General features: G+C 37.5%; 1 protein-coding gene across 6 annotated transcripts in view; it reads right to left on the bottom strand.

The window, feature by feature from the left end:
• Window positions 1–3996: 3996 nt before the first annotated feature.
• Window positions 3997–23179, bottom strand: part of FRMD4A (FERM domain containing 4A) — a 419083-nt gene continuing 399900 nt past the window's right edge. For 3 of the 6 annotated variants that reach the window (XM_063448212.1, XM_063448207.1, XM_063448213.1), the window contains exons 18-23: window positions 22643–22699; window positions 20021–20339; window positions 19127–19291; window positions 18049–18908; window positions 10500–10596; window positions 3997–6550 (exon numbers count right to left, since the gene is read on the bottom strand). In XM_063448212.1, the coding sequence (XP_063304282.1) occupies window positions 6451–6550; window positions 10500–10596; window positions 18049–18908; window positions 19127–19291; window positions 20021–20339; window positions 22643–22699 (1598 nt within the window). In that variant the 3' untranslated portion in view covers window positions 3997–6450. Of the gene's footprint in view, window positions 6551–7478; window positions 7551–10499; window positions 10597–18048; window positions 18909–19126; window positions 19292–20020; window positions 20340–22642; window positions 22700–23179 lie in introns of all 6 variants that reach the window. The other 3 variants (XM_063448209.1, XM_063448211.1, XM_063448210.1) reach the window with 3 other exon arrangements.

The raw sequence follows: 23179 nt of genomic DNA, 5'->3' as shown, positions 1-23179 counted from the left end.
GTATCCTTAAGTGTGTCAGTGTATGTGTATGTATCTGTGTCTTTGTATTTGCATTTATGTGTCAGGGTGTGTATCAGGGTATGTAGATATGTGTCTGTGTATCTGTGTTTGTCAGTATATGTATCTGTGTGTCAGGGTATGTATCTGACACACAGATGCACACCCTTGACACACTCACAGATACCTATACTGACAAACATGCAGATACACCAACACATATATACATACCCTGACACACATCCTCACACACAGATACGTATCCTGACACACAGATACACACATTGACATACATGCAGATACAAAGACACATAGATACATACACTGACATACGGATGCACACCCTGACAGACACTGTGCTGTGTGTGAGGGGTGCTTTGTGTGCACACACATTTTCTTAGCCCCCCCTCTCATTGCTCTGTGTGTGTGTGTGTGTGTAAGAAGGGTGCAGTCTGTGAGGGGTGCTGTGTGTGTTTGATGGATTGATGTGTGTGTGAGGGGTGCTTTGTGTTTGTGCGTGTTAAGTGTGACAGGAGTGCTCTGTGTGTGGGAGGGGTGCTCTGTCTGTTTATGAGGGGTGCAGTGTGTATGTAATGGGTATTGCATTTGGGGGAGGTGGGGGGGTGCAGAAATAGGAGTAATGCAACAAAACAAAAGTTATTACTAAAATAAAATATATATTAATAAACGGTATGTCCCCTCTCCTTACCTTTTCCCCAGGGAGAGGTGACATTGCCCTGGTTGTCCTGTGGAAGTGAGCAGTTCTATCCTGCCTGCAGCTCCTCTAGCTGCAGGCAGAGTTCAGTCCTCCCGCGAGATCCTCGGAGCTCCGAATTGCCGAGCTCCTCCCTCCCTCTCCAGGCTTCCTGTCAGTGCCTGTGGGTCGGTGAGGGAGATCTTTGATCTCCCCACTGGCCCATTAAGGCACACAGCAGGGCTGGCGCTCGGATAGTGCTGGCCCAGCTGGGGCTGGCAGGGGAGATCCTGTGGCCAGGTTCCCAACCCATGCGGCCGCCATTACCTAAATCATTTTGCGTACCCCCTGGTGCACTGAATTGTACCCCTAAGGGTTTGCGTACCACGGGTTGGGAACCCCTGTCTTAGACGATGCTCAAACTCTCTGCCATAATGTAACGAATGAAGAAAACCCAGGTCCATAAATCTATATGCACACAGGGATAGGATGTCTTCCATAACCTTTCACAATAAAATAAATAAAACAAAGGTATCTTTCATTTTAAAAATGCTTTATTAAGGAAGTGTCAACACTGTTTTGCAAAATGTAAAGGTACTATACAAATTCTTAATACAAAAAGAATAAATTAATGGCAGAATTCTTTTGAAAAATCCTGCAACTTTTCTACAACATACATATTTGTTTCATTGATTACAGATGAACAGAATAAAAAAAAAATAGTAATTTTACATGCTCTATAGTTAGGTTTAGGAGCAACCTAAATTATTTAACCCCTTTGCTGACAAAGACGATTGACCAGCATATTGCAGAATTAATGCAATGCTAGCTGAAACCTTTTGTCTTCTCAGGGGTGAAGCTAAAGTCCATTTTTGCACAACTTGTATTAAAACTATTGACATTAATTAATATATGTAAAACTTTACACCTAGTTAACTAAGCAGTAACTGGTCATCTTGATAGCACCTGAAAAGAAGAGGTTTGCTATTCCAACCTAGAATCTAATACTGGGAGGAAAAAATGTAAAATTAAAATCCGCTATAGCATTTTTCCAACACTCAACTGCATTTAGGGGTGGGGGGAGATAAAATGCCTTATAGTATATTAAATCACACATACACCACACCCTCTGGCTATGGAAAGCTAGATACCCCCTCCAAGCAAGCCAGCAGGGGCATCCATTGATCACAGGAATTGTCAAAGGTGATGTTTCAAACCAGTTCTATTGTGAAGTGAAGTATTGGACATAGAGTGTAAGGTAGTTAGGCAAGTTGGTAGGATTCTTTGTACTTCACTGAAATAACAAAATAGGAGTCATCATTGGTGTAATGCTGGGTTGTAAGCCCTTCTGGCTACTTTGTGATTTTGTTGATCATGTGCACTCTTTTTGGTGGGGTTTTGTCAAAGTTATTCTCCATTGATATTTGCAGTTTTCGTGTTCTGGGATTAGACAGTGGTAACACGTAGCACCTAACCACTACGACTTTGTGGGCAGATCAGTGCTTAAGGGTTGTTAACACCCCAGAATAGGTCATTGGCGCCAGTTAAAAAAAAATACATGGTGCATTGAAAACACCATTCCAAAATTATAGCGTGGAAGTCAGAATAGCTGCATTTATTTTCCAACTTTGCCATCACGATCTAAAATATTGGTTTTCATTTGTCCACTAAGCGCAGGTTAGAGATTAAACCCCTCAGTCTATGAGAATCAACAAGTCAATATCCACAAGCCTTTATATACAGTGAGGATGGGGAGGGCTGCAAGTGCGTGGCTTGTTTTAACCCTGTGTTTACGATTGTTAAAAACAGTCAGATGGTTTGTTCCCATGGAGATGGCTAGAGCAGGATATTGGTTTATAATCCAGTGCTCGAAGATCCTTTTTTTTTGTAAGCTGACTACTTGATTAAATCATATCACATCAAAGACAGACCACCATAAAAAAACATCTGCAGCACTTGGATTGCAGTATACAGGTCAAAGCCAGTAAAAACGTACAAAGTTCAAATGTTTGTACAGGAAGATACAGGGGTAGAAATAATTTTGTGTAAGAATAAAGTGTGCTTATTGGCTGTTTGGTCACAGATGGTATTGTTGTATAGAAATTGTGTTTAGGTCTGATCTTGTTTGTTTCATTTCCTGCTATCCCATATCGGTATAAAACTCAACTCAATATTATGTGTCATTTTAGGATTCAAAATAGGTTTATAATGGCAATTTCTGATTGCACAAAGCAGAGCACCACACACATTGATCTTTCCCTTATTTTGGTCAATCTCAATAATTACCAGCTGCCTGGGTAGGAAGTCACAGCACAGAATTGCTTTAACAAACCGTTTTACCAACAACTAAATAATATTCAATATATAGGACTGGTCACATGAATTCCAGGTCACCAACATATTTTGAGAGCCAACAGGATTTCCCTCACTCATACTTTGTTTCAGGCTGGGGCACTCAGAACTGTAAGTATTGTTTCCTGTAAACTATATTGGAATTTTAATCTGTAAGAGATAGGCATTCAGAAACAAAATCAACTGAACATTATATCCATTATATTATGTTAGACTGGTTACCCAGGAGCACAAGTCCAAAAATCCTCTAAATCCCACAAGGGATTCCCTGGTGATAATGAGAATCATGGCCCAACCGTGAGATGAGAGCTGATGAATATAGCGAAACATCTGATTTACAGCATGGCCCTCCCTGCCTTGACCTCTAGCATGCAGTAGCACTCACGTACTACTGATCATATTATCATGTGCAAGATAGGATAACATTTGGGATTCTCTTTTTTTACCAATATTGGTATGGCCCATATAAAATGTAGAAATAAAATCTCCAAACCAGGCATGTAGATCATAGTGATCTTAGAAAGACTGTCATTTTGTAAAATCTCAAAGATGTAGTTCATTAAAATCATTTTACACACAATCCACTGACTTCAACACGACAAAATACAACTACTGCAATTAATGATGGAGTAAGAAGGGTACAACGTTTCCGGACACTTACTGAGCTCAGGATTAGAAGAATTATTTAAGAGGAATATGTGGAGCAATCAGGAACAATGGATTACCTGCACTACAGTATTGAGAAATTATTTTAGCACATTATAAGGAAACTTGCAACCTCTCTCTTTTTCAGTAAAAGTTTAGCATTTTAGTTATTAAATCTTAACATTAAATGGTTCATTTCAAGAGCAGCTCTTCGAGCGAAAGGTCAGTCTCTTCCCATTGTATTAATTGTAGTCACAATTGCCTTGGCCAAGTTTCTATGGATGCTATCAGGCTAATCATGAACAGTAGAACACCTCTCCATCCCAACTGGACAGAGTATAGTTAAAAAGTACTAAATGATGTAACCAGGAGGTAATGGCTAGTTTTCAGGTACATTCTGGGCTATGCATGTTGAGAATACACAAATCATTTTTGCTAGATTAAGAATTCTTATTGATATAAAATGTATTTTACTAAACGTGATTTATTTGAGAGTGTAATATCACCAATCTCACCTGGAAAAGCTCGAAGAATTTAGATAGCCACAGGGAAGCATGTGTTTTTTATAAACACAAAGCCAAGCATTTTAAACCTATGACTATGCAGCTGTACCACTATGGGGCTATCCTATAAAGGTTGTACACAGAGAGATTTCAGGAATAGATTCAAATGGACACCCAACCAGATCACAAGGGTACGTGGACACCAGCCGATACAGCTAGTTTCTTTCACTGCTTTCCTTTAGATTTGAAACTTAGACTCCGAGATCTACCTGCTGAACCAACTTGTGCTTATTTTAGATTCACGCACCTGAGCTACATCGTGATATTAGTTAAGGGGATAGGTCACCCATTTGTTAAATAAATCTATCGTGATGTATTACAAGCCTGCTACTACAATGCACAGGAGTAAAAATTATTCCTTTTTTGAATTTCGGAGAACACGTAATTTGTATTCTAGTATAATTTCCACAAAAAAAAAAAAAATCTGGATTCCTACTTAACATGCCCAGCTGCCATCGCCTACTCAGGATTTGTAGTTTAGAAGATCAAGCATTTGCTGGTGGGAGAGAAGTCATGGATGTATCGCAAGGACACTAGTAATGTGGTAATTTTATACAGTGCTTTCTGTTCTATACAACTGGCTTAATATACATGGGGCATACAAAAATACCAGTTTGGAAACCTTTACAAAACTGGTTAGTGTTAAAATTAATAGCATTTTTAAAACTTTCAACTGGGCCTTTAATATATTACAAGTTAGTACCGTTTGTTGAGGTTAGCGCTTGTTCTCTCTTGTGAAACACAGCTTTCCAGGTACTTGGTGACCTAAAGCTTTTACTAAAGTATTGAAGATGTACAAGGTCTGTCAAACATAGGAAATAATAGTATTATATTCTTGGAATGAAACGTCCTACTTGGTTTAAAAAAAAAAAAGAAAAAAGCTCATTATATACCAGAGACTTGAGCAGAAAAAAAAAAAAAAGCATATTTACTTCTGTGTACATCTACCATTTGGGTACCAAACGTAAAGGTAGATTTGCTCAGTATAGCTAAATACCAGTTTATGGTGTTTCTCTGTCAGAGTAAATCCACTGATTAGGGTATATAAGGGATTGTATTTTTGCATTCTTTTCTAGTCTAAGAAAGAAAAAAGGTTCTACCCATTATGATTTTACATGTTGTACGGACAAACATCACTGGAGAGTATCTTGTGAAAAAAGCCCTGTTGGTTAAAAAATGTGGACAAAGTTCCCATGATCAGTTTTTTTTATATAAATCGGTAATAACTTGTGTATTTCCAATGCTAGCTATCTCTGATCTACATTAGTGCTTTAGTTATGTTTGTATATGAACACATACGAAAAGTCTTGGTACTGAGATTCCTTTTTGAGCCCTCAAACAGATAAATAATGATTTGCCTAGGAAGCCCTATGCATCACAAGCCCTACATAAGAGAACTTGTCACAGTGTGGAGGTTTCACACTGCAGAGTAAACCAGCAGTTTTCTAACATTTAGATATTACAGGTCATACCGAAATACGGTCATTTTAAAAAGGTGCATAGACTAGTGAGCTCCCCAGTCAATGTCAAACAGTTTGTTTCCCCCAGATATTTTAGTCCTGTTAACCTGACATGATAACTGTCTTGTGGCGCAAAGATAGAATACCCAAAAATTGCCTTCATTCTAGCACTGAAACGCTGTACGTTTGAAGATGTAATGTATATTTCATCTTTGGTTAGAATAAAAACAGACCACATTTCCAAGACATCCCAAACTGGTCCGTTTTGTTTGTTTGTTTTCTATGCCCATTAGAAAAATGAAAATAAAAAATTATGTCAAAATATTAAAATTTCAATTCCACAGGAAAAAGAAAAAAAAAAGTCACTTTTTACTAGTGCTAAGTTGGCCTTAATTCTGGATCTTTGCTATTAAAATCTTCACTTCTGCACAATGATATTAATAGTGATTAAGCAGTGATGGTTTTATTCCCAATTAGTACAAAATGACTCCAGCTGTACAAGGGTATAAGTCTTTCACAGTTTCTCAGTATATGCGGATAGGAGGACAGGTTTGTCCATAATGAAGTCTCCAATACTAGATGTATGGTCTGGCCGGGTTTCCACTGGGTTCCCTCACTGGTAAGTTTCAGAATGAAAAGTGCTTGTAGCTGAAGCTGGTGTGGGATGATAGTGCATCTGGGTAAGGCAAATGAGAGGCAGTGAGGTGATCTTCAAATGGCATTGCTGTGATCAAGCGGTTTATACGAGAGTCCCAGGCTTGGCTTTTTCTTGTCCATACCACTGGACATCAGCTAAATCTGGATACAGGGCAGAGTCAAGGTAGCAGCTGTCATAGCTCCTGGGGTAAGAAACAAAAAGATATATAACAGACGTCTTGTAAATACTGCGGAACAACTTGAGACACAAACAAGGTTATTTACTAAAGTGAGCATTCAAGGTGAATTCAAAGGGATTTTCCCATTTAAGGCCACAGCCATTGAACTGAAAGTATAGCTGAATTGCTCCAGTTTGGTTAAATTTCAGATTCACTTTGAATTCAAACTCCAGTGACCAAGCCTGAAAACATAGGCACAGGAATCGGATTGGAATCTAAATACACAATACAATTGTGGGCAGTTGGCAACCTTGAAAAAACAAGGATGCAGCCATAAAGCGGGTTGAAATCATGTTAAAAATTCATAGTTTTCTGCCCATTAAAGATGTACTGACTATGAAGCTAAACATATGTAACAAAAAGATCTTGACAGGTTAAAATCTAGGATAACAATCCTGTCTTATTAAAAAACTGTCTACAAAAATGTCATATGTATTGCAGTTCATTGGAATGAAAGTAGCATGCTCAAATTTTGTGATTATTAAATATTACACTCCACAATGGAACATGTGCTGTCCTAATAGCTTTGCTGGGACCCTTTAAGATCTATACATTAACATTTAACATTATTACACAAATCTAAAATTACAAATCAGAATTACATCACTGTTTGAATATCTATTACGTGTATCACATGCAATAACAAAATAAAGCATCAACAAACATTAAAAGAGATTTAAACAATAACCATTTATTACTTTAGGTAGAAATTAAATAAAAAAAAAAAATGAAATGCAACAAAGTTCACAATGCACTCATGTAATATGCAAGTATAAAACCAAGATTTACAATAATGGAAAATAACTAAGCTATGTGGACACGAGATATGGTAACGGAACATGCACAGATACAAGGTGACCACATCGGTTAGGTTATTTTCATTATACAGTACCTCTAGTCATCGGTACTTTGAAGACTGGAAGACTCAGACCCATCCAGAGTGGGTGAGTTTTCGGTTGCTTCTCTAAGCACAGGGAAGCATAGGAATGAATTGGAAAGACAGAGTGAGGCAGAGATCATGTTAGTTCAGTCTGGAAAGGATAGCGACTCAAATACAGCATCTCATAATTAGTATCTTAGAAAACACAACTCACACAAATATAGAGATGATTACCTCCAGAAAGAGCAATAGTAAGGAAACATTTGTTAACAGGTTTACAGAAAGATATTAAAGGAACACTATAATGTTAGGAATACAACTTGTATTCCAAATGCAATAGTGCCCCTGTCCCTACTTGTATTAAAGTCCAGTTTGCCATTAAAAATATAAATGTTATGCTCACCTTTCTCCAGCACCAAGACTCCCTCTGCACTACTTACCTCTCGACTCTGGTGATGTCATTGAGGAGGCATGGCCTCCTTTGCGATGCTCCAATCCAATGCTCCTCTTAGAGGAATACTGGGGAACCAGTGCACAAGCACATCGAGCACCGCACATTCAAGCTTCCCCATAGGAGAGCATTGTATTCAGTGTTTTCCTATGGGCTTTTGCATCACGTGACAGAGTTTTACTTTGCTAGTGCAGCAGAAGCACCTCTAGTACATTGCAGGATTAAAAAGGACAGATCCACTCTATCCTGGTCACATCTTTGAGATGAAGTGGCCTGGGTGACTGTAGTGTCCCTTTAAGATGTAAAAACCTCAATATGATAGTGTTTACATTAGCAATTACAGTGACCGTTTTACCCTACCTGAGCTGAAGTAGATGTTGTGTGTTATGTTGTAGGCTTGCCATTCAGAACAAGTTCACATTTCCAAAACAGAGGTAGGCTTATCAACAAAATCTGAATGGTGATAATTGTGTAATATGGAACATCTGCTGACATACATACAGAAAAAAAATGCATAGCTGGGTGGACAAAAGAACAGAGCTATCCAACTATAAATTACTCTCAATGACTAATGTTGGGACCACACTTTCTCTTTAACATAGCTTCAACCATTCCCCGGAGCAGCTTGTCATAAACATTCTGACTGTAAATAATGGGATATTAGCCATTCAACATGGAAAATGCCTTCAGTACTTCCAAAGATAAAAGCAGTGAAATCTATTTTTCAGTTTATGAAATTATGGGTCTTATTTCTGCTCAATACATACATATATGCAGCTTTTGCCAAGACGGGGTCAGAGAGGTGTATCAGCAGCTACACAGTGAATTATCTCTCTACCTCTGTCCTCAACATCATGTTCAATAATCCGGCCTGTTTGGAACTTTGTTAGTTACCTAATGCTGCTTTCAAAGCATGCGTTTCAAAGTTTTGCTGGTTAGAACTCATTAGCTGGTATATTGGCAATCAGCCTAATATGACTCACTGCTGCAGATGCATTTGTAACTGGGATTTAGTTACTTCAAACACAAACTCCTTTTCATGTAGCATTTCTATTACTTGCCCACCCCTTGTAAATGTAATTGTGTATGTATAGATAAAACAAAGGTCAATCCGAAAACCAATTTGTAAAATAAAAAAATATAAAATGAATGAGCAGATGAGGCCCTAATCATTATTTATAGGATTAAAGAAGGCACTCGTGGCTCCCTGTTTAATAGGTTGCCTGCTATTTAAGTTAACATTAAGGTTCGTATGGTAAGAATTCCATGAATGCCTGTTTACATTTGACAAAGGTTTATGTTTTTACAAATATTCCATTACAGTACATTAGAGTGGACAGGCGATGATTTAAGATTAATGTTAAGTAAACGGAGAGGCCAAAAAAGACATTCTAAATGCTATCCACTTTAAAGGATTGAAGCATAGCCAAGAACCTACCTTCTCAAAAACATATGGAAAACAGACAACACTGGATCCCAAAATTCAGTCGCATCGAACAAGACATTCAGACTTATTTGCTAAAGTGAGAATTCAAAATTTAAGGCCAGGGTAGTCAAAGTGAAAGATTAGCCAACTTAGAAAATTTTCTAGTTCAGCAATTTTGACCTTAAAGGGACACTGTAGTCACCAAAACAACTACAGCTTATTGTATTTGTTTTGGCGAGTAGAATCATTTCCTTCAGGTATTTTGCAGGAAACACGTCTTTTCAGAGAAAATGCAGTGTTTACATTACAGCCTATGGATAACTCCACTGGCCACTCCTCAGATGGCTACAAGAGTGCTTCCTGGGGCAATGCTGCACAGTATGCAGTACTGTCATTCAATGTGTCCACCCTTTGCATCGAGACACTGTACTTTACTCATAGATGCATTGATTCAAAACAGGAGATGTTGATTGGTCAGGGTTGTGTTTGGCTTGTGCTGGCTCTGCCCCTGGTCTGCCTCCTTCACAGTCTCAGCCAATCCTATGCGAAAACATTGTGATTGGTTCAGAACACCATTCTAATGATGTCAGCCAAGCAGGCAGATCAAGGGCAGAGCCAGTAGCAGACTGGAATAAATGTAAGATTTTACTATATTTAAGGGGACTAGATGACTATAGGGTCAGGAATGCAGGTTTGTGTTCCTGACCCTATAGTGTTTAAAATCCAATTTTAATTAACTTTGTATTCTCACTTTGGTAAATAAACTTGGTAGTATTTACAACAAATATCTTATTTATAGCATTATATTTTGCCCAGCTTATTGACATACAGAATATAAAGGAAATCACTTCACCAATGACAAATGTTTGCCAACTGAATTCTACCCATCATAACCCTGCTCTAAACTTAATCTTTATACATGTAATTTACATTTAATTATATATTTGCATCAGATAATTATTGAAAGAAATCCACGTGGTTCTTTACATATTTCTGATCAACACAAGAACCAAGGAAATCACCATAAGCACTCTTAAATGATGTAAGCATCCGACACATGGTACTGGAATGAAACACTTAATAAGGAATGTCCTTTGATGTGCAATCAGTCAGCTATGAAGGGAATGCTAATCGTCAATCAACAAAAAGGACTTACCCAGTCTGCCAGGTTAATATATGGTGAGGACTGCTAGGGGGGGTGGCTGTGTGATCACTGCATGGCGTTGAACTCCTCTGACCATGAGGTAAGGCAGCTGCAGTGGAAAATAAAAGAAAAAAATATATAGAAGAAAGGTCAAAAACTGTGAGAGTGGAGCAGGATGAAAACATACGTTTGAACATTCCACTCAAAAGACATTATTGATGAAATGCCTGAAACCAAGCGTAAAATCCTTGTTTCCAAAACGCCTATAAAAAGGCAAAACATTCATTACAGATAGAAAATTCTGATGGAGGGCATTTTCGAATCTGTATTCCACTCATGTGGAGAAAATCTGTCTAGTTTACGCATTTATATTTTCTGATATTTAAAATACATGGTTTTGCTTGTCATCATGGGTTCCTGACTTGCCCCGTTTTACTTTACTGGATTCCAACTGAAGTGAACATTATTATAATTTATTTAATACTTTAAATATTATTATTCAGGTTTTTTTTTTTTTTTACAATTTTACAAAGAGAGGATAAAATTTACAATACATGAGACAATTACACAGTGACACAGGAACAATAGGTAGATGAGAACCCTGCTCAAACGAGCTTGCAGTCTAGATGATAAGTGCATTTCAACAGCAATGAAAGATAGAATGTCATTATTCTGTTTCAAATAATAGTTACCATTGATTCAGTCTCATATCCACCATTTTTGGCTTTATTTCATTTTTCTGCTATAAGTATCATACTAGTCAAAATACAGAATACTAGTCAAAATCATAACCTTTCATCTTAGGCACATCAAAATAGCAAGTGAGATAAATCACATTTTCATGTAAATTACATTTCAAGAATGTTTCCTGGTCTTGAGAGGAAGTCACATTCCAAAAATCAAAGCATTTAAATTAGCCAGAGTTTTTGAGATTTTTTTTAAATCAAAGGAACTCAAACCATTGCTACTTGGAGATTACATTTTTACTAATTAAGGCTGTATTTGGAGTTTCATTAGGATTAGAATGGGAACAATGATCCTGTTACTGTTGCAAAAGTAAATGAATGAAAATTAAGATGGCCTTGGGGGCTTTCATGGGTAGCTACCAAATGTGCTTAGTTGATATTGAAACCATTGCTAAATAAAGGACTCAGATTTTTGCCTTGAATCTGTAGCTATCATATTATGCTATGTTTCTGTATCATTCTTCCATATCTGTGGGACTATTGGAGACCTATCCAAATATAGATAGTACAGTTTAGGATTGCAGATTAAAGGGACACTATAGTCACCAGAACAACTACAGCATATTGTATTTGTTCTATGTATAATCATTCCCTTCAGGCTTTTTGCAGTAAACACTCTTTTCAAAGAAAATGCAGTGTTTACATTACAGCCTAGGGATAACTTCACTCGCCACTCCTCAGATGGCTACTATAGGTGCTTCCTGGGGCAGTGCTGCACACTGTGTAGTACTGCCATTCAGTGTCTCCACCCTCTGCATGGAGATGCTGAACTTTCCTTATAGAGGTGCATTTATTCAATTAATCTCTATGAAGATATGCTGATTGGCCAGGGCTGTGTTTGACTTGTGCTGGCTTTGCCCCTGATCTGCCTCCTTGACAGTCTCAGACAATCCTGTGGGGAAGCATTGTGATTGGCTCAGACCACCACTTCTGATTATGTCAGCAGATAGCAGGCAGGTTAGAGGCAAAAAATGGCGGCAGATGCACCACCTGCAGACTTGAATACAATTAAGATTTAGGGAGGCAAGAGGGGGCCAGGCGGGGCTAGAAGGTGGTTTTAACACTATGGGGTCAGAATACAGGTTTGTGTTCCTGACCTTATAGTGTTCCTTTTATTTAAATGGTTGTATTTTGTTTGTTTTACTTTTAGCAGACGAAAATGTCGCCTGCTGGTTATCTCTGTAAGACTCTGTAAGAGTAATATTAGGGAAACATTAAAGGAGCACTATAGTGCCAGGAAAACAAACTCGTTTTCCTGGCTCTATAGGGTCAGTAGGTCCCCCCACTGGGCTGAAGGGGTTAAAACCACTTCAGCCACTTACCTTTCTCCAGCGCCGGGCTCCCTCGGCCTTCCCCTGCCGATGTCAGCTCTCATTGCGCATGCGTGCATTCAAACAGCCCATAGGAAAGCATTACTCAATGCGGAAGCGGCCTCTAGTGGCTTTCAGTGAGACAGCCACTAGAGGCTGGATTAACCCTGCAGTGTAAACATAGGTTTTCAGCTGCAGGGTTAAAACTAGTGGGCCCTGGCACCCAGACCACTTAATTGAGCTGAAGTGGTCTTGGTGCCTATAGTGGTCCTTAAACAGGTTGACATAAAACAACTTTCAAAATCCAGCAGCTGTTTAGGTATCACCCAAATGTATCAATAACCTGGAGTTAAGTTAAGTGCTTATTGAGAACTGGTTTAAATTATGATAAATATTTTCATTTGTCAATCTGTAAGTGCTTTACTAGGGTTTGGTTACTGTGCACCCTGGCTTACGTTTGTGCACTATATCAATAATTGGTGTACAACACTATGTTAATATATAATATTTACGTGAGATAAAATAACCCTGTAATGGATTTTGGTCTTAAGTCTCTCCTTCTTGAAGAAAGTCCTTCTGTAAGTATGTTTTAATACCCACACAGATCTAGTTTTTACACAGTTTGGATCTTGTTGCTCCATGATATGCCAAGATAATTTAATGAGGGAATGAGGGGGGTTTGTACGTGTGCCAATGGTGGAGCATGGTTACTTAGAATTAGGATTGTTGAGTGCTACCTGCAAGCAATATAATCATACAACATCCAAAAATAAAAAATAGGGTAATACATCATTTACTACCATACTGCAACGATATAATTCATCTAGCTTGAGAAAACAAATATAAGTCCAGGACGGCAACCATAAACTGGCTAGTTAAAACTGACAAAACTAATAAAAAAGGTCAAATGTTCACGCCATGCTGCATAAACAAGTACAGGAAAGAAATAGTAAAAATGACACCTTTCTGGGAATGTGTAATATGTAAATGAAAATGTTTAAGTCACGCAGTCTTCGAATGGAACTCAAAGATCTGGCTTGCTGGTAAACCTCTCAATAACCAGAAATTGTTTGAAAACACGTCTGATGTATGGGAAGAAATCCTTTGCACACCTTGTATACTGAGCAATAGATCATGGCCTCAAAGTACTTTTACTAATAAAATAGAATTCTCTCGGGTTTAAATATTGCTATCCAGACACCATCTCTCTCAGTATGGCTCCAGACCAGTTCACTTTTGTAAAATCTTAAAGCCAGAATGATTTACTCCGTTTGTTTCCTCTCTGGGCTGTGCAGTGTGTGTGAGCTGGGCTGGAAATTCCAATCACATTAATATGTCCGCTACAATTCATTCATTTCATTAAGAGGCTGACCTACATATCTGACTTTACAAATTCCCAAGGAATTGACTCAGGCCTAATTTCCTTACAGGAAATGTACTATAACCATACAAAGCTTTGCAGGTAAAATGCATTTTTCTTTTCGGATTTTTTAAAGAGTGAAAAATCATAGCAATTAGCCATCTTGGACTGACTAGGGCATATTTTGTGACTACAACAACATTTTGGCCACCACCCAGAGCTTTCCTAAAATGTGGATTACTGCTTCATTGTAGGTCTAGGTGAGTTTTATATAATTAATCGAAGATGTTTGTAATTGTATTATATGCATATTTGAAGGGGGTGACCATGGGTACATATAGTCAAGTCCAAAAATCCACATGGGGATTTACAAAATGTACTAGAAGACAAACTGCACACCTGTAGTTTGCAAAGTGGTGTGCAGTTCATCTTGCCATGTAAGGCTAAAACAGAATTACCAGCTAAAAGGGGGAAATATGCACAGAACAAGCGATCTGAGTGCTTCCTCCTTTAGTGTGTAAGCAGGACAATATTGCCTTATTAAGCCATGCATGTATAGCTTAATAGATTTGGTGATGCTATAGTATGAATTGCGTCTATATTGTACACCATGTAAGGAGAATTGCATGGATCATGTTATTCCCATTACATGTGTGTGATTTTTGGGAACAAAATCAGTGAATGTATGTATTTTGCTATAAATGAGTGGGGTATACAAAACCAGATATTAGGAACAGATTCCATACAGGTGTACACATTTTTTCTTTAACATTTTAAATAAAAAATTTTATATAAAAAGGTATATTATTATAATACGAACATTAAAGTATTTAACTAAGATGGGTACATTTTAATTTTGCAATTTAAAGATCTGAGATCTAGTGTTATTTCCCAACTGAATGCACACATTTTACTGACCACAGCAGCATACAATCCTGAGCTGCCCCTTGTCGGGAAAAGTTCCTGCAATTTTAAACACTAGTACTAGAGATACTGTAGCTAGAACAATAACTAATGGGCATACACAAAATGTGTACAAGCACATTCGAGCGATCAATTATTCATTTCTAAGAGGTAGTAAGGATTTCATGCACCCAATTCACCTTCTGAAAACATTGGGAGGCAAAGAATTGGCTGAGCGTTAGCAGCCGGTTCCTAGTATCAGAGGATGGACCTGGAGGGGAATCCGAACGGAATGATTTCCATGGAAATGCAGATGTAAGTAATACATTTTTTAACGTTATATATTTCTGAATTACAAACAGGGTAGCAGGTAGCCATGTAGTGACCTTTTTTTGCAATTAAAAGTATTAGATTTTGTCATTCAATAGAGACAAAAATTATCAATAAATGTAAGTGGGCAAAATTATAAAATTCAAAGTACAACAGGTGCCACAAATCAACAAACAAACAAGTAATGGGTAAAATGTTTGTAGTGTCCCTTGTTTATGTGTCACTGCTGAACTTTGGTTGGTTTAACTGTTAAGCCAAGAATAAAAAACTACTGACGCAAAAATATTTTAGAAGAGGTCAGTAAAATAAATAAACCTCTAAAAATATTTTTAAAAATATAGAAATATATCCACTGCAGTTCAAATGCTGTTTTCTCTGCATTTAAAAAAAAAAAAAAAAAACAGAAAAAGCAAAACACTGCTTACTCACCGATTGAGAAAGACCCCAATGTTAAATGACAAATTGAGGAGTCATGTCTGATAACCTTCTGTCAGAGTTATTTTTAAACATTCCAGTTTCCTGACTGCAAGGTCAGGATGGCTGCTGCTTCCCAGTGTGACTTCCACAGTAACTTGTGAATATTATAATTATCTATGTAAACTATTGGGCTGATTGCTGCTTAAACAAAGGTGAGCGAAATGAAAAGATTTGAACCATGAATTAAGCCATGATTGGGTTTAATTTTGTGGTTGAAACTAAATCAGGAGGTATGGTTAAGAAAAAAAAAATTGCCAAAAAACAAACGGAGAATGTAGCTAGCTTAGCTGTAACCAGGTAATGATTTCTTTAGAATTATTTATTAAATAAACGCTGCAACTGCTTCATCTCACTGAAGTGGGTATAGTATCTGGAAGGGTCCTTCCATTCAATATTAAACAGGCACAGATAATCTGGGCTATTTACATCGCTCCATAATTAAATAATTCCATACCATCCCTAGCAGAGAGACAGCCTTAAGGTGAAGCCCTAGCTAGTTGGGCCACTGGCAGCTTCCACAACATGTTTCATGACTACATTTAGGTGCTTTCAATTATGTATCTGTAGAACAGATTTACACATTTTCTTCTCATTAACATTTTAATAACATAAATGCTTTTTCAGTATACAGCCTTCAAGTAACACACAACCTGTGTACAATGTACCCATCCCCAGTGTTTGCGGTGGGATTGTGAGAGATGGCAGAGTACATGCCTCCAATGCATGACTAACCATGGTATGGAGGTTGCTATGGAAACATGTAAGTATTCAGTTACACTTGCGATTTGGTTAATAACATTAATATGTGGCTTCCAGGAAACCTTTGAAAGGATCTTGGGAAAAGCACCACAGGAACCTCAGCTACTAAAATATTTCATGAATTCTCCAATTATGATGTGCGATTGGGCAAAACAAATATATTAAGAAATTGACTTATTCTTCCTGCTCTCAAAATACACTTTTGGAATTAACACCGCCTCGTCTCATAACTTAATTATATGTTTTAAATTTACAGCTAAATGAAAAAACCCACATGTTTGTATTTAAGATGCAGGGAATGAATCACGGATCCCTTTGATCAAATTAACCCTTTGCTGACAAGATGGGTTTACAAAGATGGTGGCTAAATGTGGAGGTAATAAAGACAGAACAGAGATCATAAGCCATTTTTCAAATATTAAAATGTAAGAAAATACAATTAAATGCATATAGAAATAGATTTCCCCCCCCTATATGACTATAGGTTATAAACCCATAAACATAAAACTGTTTGTATACATCGCAAGGGTTTTGTATTTTGTTTTTTACTTAAAATATTTTATCTAAAATTATGTACTGAATGTTGAATGTCAACAATTCAATAAAATAAGTTATGTTAAAGGAAGGGGGGGAAAAGACAGCAAAAATATCAAAGCCAGCTGTATAATAATGATCTCTGTACACTGAATGCCCAGGACAGTGAATGTGCAGAGTGCACTTCATCTCAGAAGAATGTCCTGGTGTTAACCATCTCACACACAGCAGACCACCCACTTAGGAAGGGTGGTGGGAACAAAAAGCAGAAAAGGGGGCCATGGGCCCCTGAGATTTCACACAATACTTGGCCAAGTAAAAGCTCATCCCGGCTGATCCAGCAAGATATTACATTTTAATGAAATGCTAACTAACAAATGAGTCAGATGGTGCTTTCTAGACATGAAGAAGCATCAATGATCATCGTTTGTTCAGTGTTTTGACCAATTTTGCGTTGTAAGACACTTCAATCTGTGTTCAAAGCTGGACATGTTGAACATTGTTCCAGTGTTTATTCACTTCTGAGCAAGCTTTAAAAAAATCTCTGTATCAGTACAATGACTGAGGAGTTAGTTATCGACTTAGGTCACAAGATAACAGAACAGCACAAGACCTAATCAGAACAAAAAACAACTGTATAACGGAAAATCAGGGGGTTGACAGAACATTTATCAGAATTATATACAATTTCAATTATATCTGTTATGCGCTTATAAAAATATTTGAATGTATAAAGTGCATTATATGCTAAAATTCGGATGTGTACTATGCCTATATAAAGAGCACTTTATACTTGAAATATAATTCTTATCCTACCTTTCCTTTTTCTGCAGTATATCAAACAATACCAGTGTGCTTGGATACATTTTACTTGTCAAGTTTCCACAAGTTCTAGTTTCATTCATTTCGTTTTTTAAAATATACTTCTAAATATTGAGCACCAGAGAAAAAGGATGCCCTTTTTGACCATAATTTGACATCCTAAATTTCAAGATTGGAAATTTTAGCTTATGGATTGCCTGTAAAATGAATCTTTTACATTGTCACACTGTCATAAAACATGCCCTCTCTGTGTGTGTGATTAATGAAGAGGTTTGCTGATGAGAAAGCGGTTACGTTGGTTCATTCGATTGGTTTCTTACCTGTTGTTGCTTTACACACCGGAGGCATTCTTGTAACCCTGCTGTGTGCCACAAAGGTGCTTTGAGACATGCTGTACTGGGAACTGCTATCAGATGAGTTGGAACTAGTATGTGAGAGTCTGTTGTGCTCCTTGTGAGTGGATGAAGACCTGTGGTACCACTGCCGCAGCTCATCAGACACCACAGTCCTGGCTGGGCCCTTTTCATGGCCCTCTTTTCCAAGTGATGGAGTCCTTACAATCTGAGAGCGAGATGGAGTGAGCCTTACAGAGTCTACTGAATCATCCCCATGCCAGTTTTCTTTGTACATCCCACCTGCAGTGTAGGAGTTGGATGTTTTGAATTGTGCTTTAACGCTGTAGTGACCTTCTTGGTCATTTTCCAAGCTGCGCACAACCACTGGTGTTGAGCTTCCTTCAATGTACAAAGGATACTCTTTGATCCTGTACTGAGATGAAGGCTGGCTCTGGCTATGTAGGTAGACACCATGGTGCCCGGTTCCATTTCTTGCAGCCAGATTGGGCATACTCCCTGAATTGGAGGATACAAGGTTTCCATTAGACTTGTGCCGGTGTCTCTGACGCTCCCTGGCCTTAGAGGGAGAGTCCTCTGCCAATGTAGAGTAATTAGGATTCATTTGGGCTGGATAGTAGTGCTCTGAGCTGGAATGGCTGGTACAAGAGGAACAGTCGTCCATTGGATCAGAGCCATTACTGCTACGAGTCCTTGGAGTATAGAAATCAGGGCTCCCAGTGTCATTCTCAGATCCTAAAAGTTTTCCTTGTGATTCCAAGCTTGAGCTCCGGTGTCTAAAGTGCTGTACTAAGCTGTGCAGCCTGGTTGGGCTGATGTCCACAGACCTGTAATGAGGAATATAAAAATAATTTGAGTTTCAACAGTTGGACAAACCTGACCAGACTTCAGGACTGCTGACATGTCACAACTTTTAGAATGAGGGATTTGCCTGAATGAGGTTCTGTTAAGGTATTTTTATCACAAGATGACCAACTTGACCATTATTAAAGCTATGCTATCAGCTATCACACACAGTGAATCCTACATACCATGTCAGTCTTACCTGGTTGAATGAACATAGTGCGGACTGCGGATTCGCAGGTCTGGTGTGGATGGCATGCTGGACTGAGAATTCCAGTGGGGGAGTGTCCGGATTGGACTGTTCTGTAGAGAATTACTACCGCCTGCCTCCGAGCAGCTGCCTGTACTGGGAAACCTCTTATGGCTACTGCAATGCAAGACACATGAATATGAAACCAAAAGTTCTTAATAACTAAATGAAGGAGATGCATCTCCTTCATTAATCGAGTCACTTATTACATATACATACAATCATCATTTTATTTCTTTAGTTTTGCTGTGTCCAGGTAAGCAACGTATGATGTATCAAGCACTAAATTGGTTATATAAAATTAAAGCATTCAAAGTACTGTTCTTCCAGCATTTATCTATTCTATAGAATATACCAAATAATTCAATATGAAAACCTCAAAAAATATAGAATGGTTTATATAGGATATGTGTTTGTTTGTTTTTAATCTATAACTTTGGAGGCTAGATTTCACCACTTACTATGGTCATATATAAAAAAAAATATTTGTTATGCATCCCATGTTAAAGGTTTGGCCGACTGTTTAGCTTTACCATTGGCTTATGCAGCTGCTTAGAGAGTTTCCACTGGGCTATAATAAATCCACAGAGTGATGGAGTCGAGAAACATATGCTTGTGTGACACTGGTTTACCACTATGTTACAGAACAACCAACCAAATATGAGGTTGGAACAAAATGGAAATAAAAAGTTCATATGTTTTCAGCAAGGTCCCCTAATGTGCAGAGAAATTACTGACCAGATGTCCAACTAGCATTTCAGTAAAGAGTCGAATACTGAAGAGGTTCTATATTAGAAAGGTGGCAGAGATTTTTACAAGTCCAACATCAGGAGACACAACAGGTACCTGGAATGGCTGTGTGAAGATCTTTTCTTTACTTTTTCATAAGGTTCATCCAAGGAGGATTCACTCCACATCTTGGGCTTAATAGGAGACTTGTCATAGTCATTTCTCTGGTAGTGTAACTGCCGTAGTCCATCCAGTGATTGTGGAGGGTGAGGTCTACCGTGGGATGGAGGTCTTGGTGGTAGACCTTTGTGGGGTGACTGCATAGGAGACATTATGCTGGGAGCCTGAGAATCCTCTGAACAAGGAGAACAGGAAACACTCCAGTTAGTTCCAGGTACCTTTCTTTGCAGTGCAAGTGTGAGGATATCCTCAGCATCTACAGGCACAGATTAAACGGGTTAGAGAGCAGCTCACTAGGAATGTCACTGTATGTGACCACTAACAATTTGCCTCATGCCTCAGTAAATATCCAGTTTTAGCACTTGTAGTAATTAACTGTACTGTCATTAGGCGTAGTCAAAAGATAGATTTGTAGCTGTTGTAAAAGTTGTTTTCTGTTGCATATAATTTTAACCCTTAATATAAAAACTGCCACAAATACACTTAATAAATAGGATCTTAATAAAAGTGTGCTTTATAGTTTTGTCGCTAATCTGTTCATAATTATTAAATTGCTGTAAAAATGGTCTAAAACATGTTGGGCTTTCTCAGCCTGACATTTTCTGCACAAATATCCATTTAAAAAAGGACCAGCACAAAGAGGCATAAAAAATAAAAAATAAAAAAAGCACTTTTCTGGCAGGAAAAAAATGTCAGGAAGATTGATAAATATGTTGCATTTCAAAGAAAAAGAAAAAAAATCAACACATTAAAAAATTATGGTTAGGGCATGAAAAAGCAAGATACGAAAAACAAAATTTTTAAATTGGGACATAATAAAAAATAATAAAAAAAAAACAACAGAACTGCCTGTAATACTCTGATAAATGTCTCCCTTAGAATTTTCTAAAGTATATGTGCAAAACGTCTAACTTCCTTGGATGGAAAACTCAGTAAAAAGCAGACTAGAATTTAATAAAAGGGAACTTTTATTTGCATCGGTTAAACCAGGCAGTAGTCCTTTGTAGTTCAAGCAATTTACTGTACTTGGCAAATCTGCAGAAACAAGTTGCCACAGATCTACCAACTGAATCTTACAAGAAAATATCTGTATTACAAAGGCAATTAACTAGCATGGACATTATCCAAGGAAAGGTTTTAATAACAGTTATTTAATGTGCACGTTACTCACAGTTTGAACTATTTATTTAACCTGCACATTGTTAATGACCAGAGAAGGACAGTCCCACAGGTAGCTCTCCAACTGCTGGACAATTCTGATGATCAATAGTGCATTAGGCACGACTAGCATGTGACTTGGGATACATTTTTCCTAGATGCATTTAGTTTGCTCATGTTGGTGGACAGTAAATGAAAAGTGCTGTCCTGCACTGTGCAATATTCATAGGATTCAAGAGATAAACTAATGAAATTAAGGTGGTAGTTCCTTCTGGATTAATGGATTTTCCAAATGCAGCAAGTGAATTATGCCTAGTGCAGTACAGCACTTTTTGTTTGTTATCCATCAACATGAAGACATTGAGGAGACTTGGCACTGGACTCCAGGGTTTTTCTTTTGTGTTTTTTTTATTAAAAATTTTTATTCTGTTTATCAAAATTTTGAACAATACAAAATTTTGGACATCTAGAAGTGTGATATACATTTCTAGTCACGTACATACATGGTTTGTGTACAATATGACACCTTAACAGTGCTGTGGTTGTGCCCTGGAACCGAGTTTTGGTGGTTGGGTGTCCTGGAGGGTATGATTGATGCACTTCTATGATTGGGATAAACATGTTTTTCTTTATATCTATAAGTGTGGATTCATTGTGAGGTCAAAATTGGTCTTGCACAGCTGGGGAAGGGGCAGGAATAAAGGTGTCCAGTCCGGAACTTATACAGAGGGGGGAAACCCAAATAAGGGGAGAGTGATACTGTATACAAAAAATATACAACAGTAACATTGAAATTATAATAACATTGGATGACAAGAACCAGTTAAAGTATTGAGTTGTAACCAATTAGTGGCAGGGTTGGAGAGCTCCCTCTCTAAATTGCCCACTTGAAGGGATACAGTGGAAGTGGGGGTGTTCCCTGTTAATGTTTTAGGAATTTTGCCCAGGGTTCCCAAATAGCTGTGTAAAGGCTGTATTTGTTGGTCTAGGTAAGGTTTATTACTATTATTTAAAAAAAAAAAAAAGTCATTTAACATGAAAATACAAGTAGTTTAAAAACCCTTTAATATTATTCACATGCTCTAAAAATACATAGAAAAAATAAAAATAAATACATTTGCCCACTTTTCTGTTACAATAGCCAGAATGCAAATACACACGCATGCTTTAAACATCTAAATGTCCATCATTCTGTTACAACATTTTATTTTATTTTTTTTAAATACAGGAACAAAACAGTGAATATCCTGTCTTTGATCTATGGTTTAAGATTCAAAACTGTACATGGTTATAGTTTGTGCTCTATATACTTTAGGTTTAAAAAAAAACAAAAAACTTTAAACTAACGCTCAAATTATTTCCATAATAAAATAGAAAAAAGTATACAAACAATGTACTTACCATCTTCTAGAACAAGGGCATCGGAAAGTGAGCTGTCTTCGCTACCAAGATTTGCCTCTGTAAAGAAATGATTTGATTTAATATTTATGCACCTAGATGTCTGCAGGCACTACAAAATGCATGTCAGACTGTCTCTATACAATATGCAAGGGGTTATGAATATTGTCTGATCACTATAACAATCCTATATGTTCTATTGAGTCTTATATGTATATCCTCACCCAGAATACTTAACTGCAATTTAATCATGTCATCCTACAGAGTAAAACTGCAAGATAACAAATACTCTGGTTTGTCTGGGATGCACAGATGTGCCAAAAAAAAAAAAAAAAAAAAAAAAAAAAAAGCAGCAGCCCAAAACCCATCCATGATCTTAATGTATAACATTAATGGTTCAATAGGGTTCTGCACGACAACATGTAGGTTTAAATTGTACTGCACTGTAGTAAATATACATAGCCATGAACTGCTAATTAATCAAACACTTTTGCTTCTTTCACAATGTGACCATGTAAGACTTTCATTGTAAAAAAAAAA

This window comes from Pelobates fuscus, chromosome 3 (genome assembly GCF_036172605.1).
Source record: "Pelobates fuscus isolate aPelFus1 chromosome 3, aPelFus1.pri, whole genome shotgun sequence".
NCBI classification, from domain to species: domain Eukaryota; kingdom Metazoa; phylum Chordata; class Amphibia; order Anura; family Pelobatidae; genus Pelobates; species Pelobates fuscus.
The sequence above is the reverse complement of the archived record's forward strand: the minus strand, read 5'-3'. Positions and strand labels throughout refer to the sequence as shown.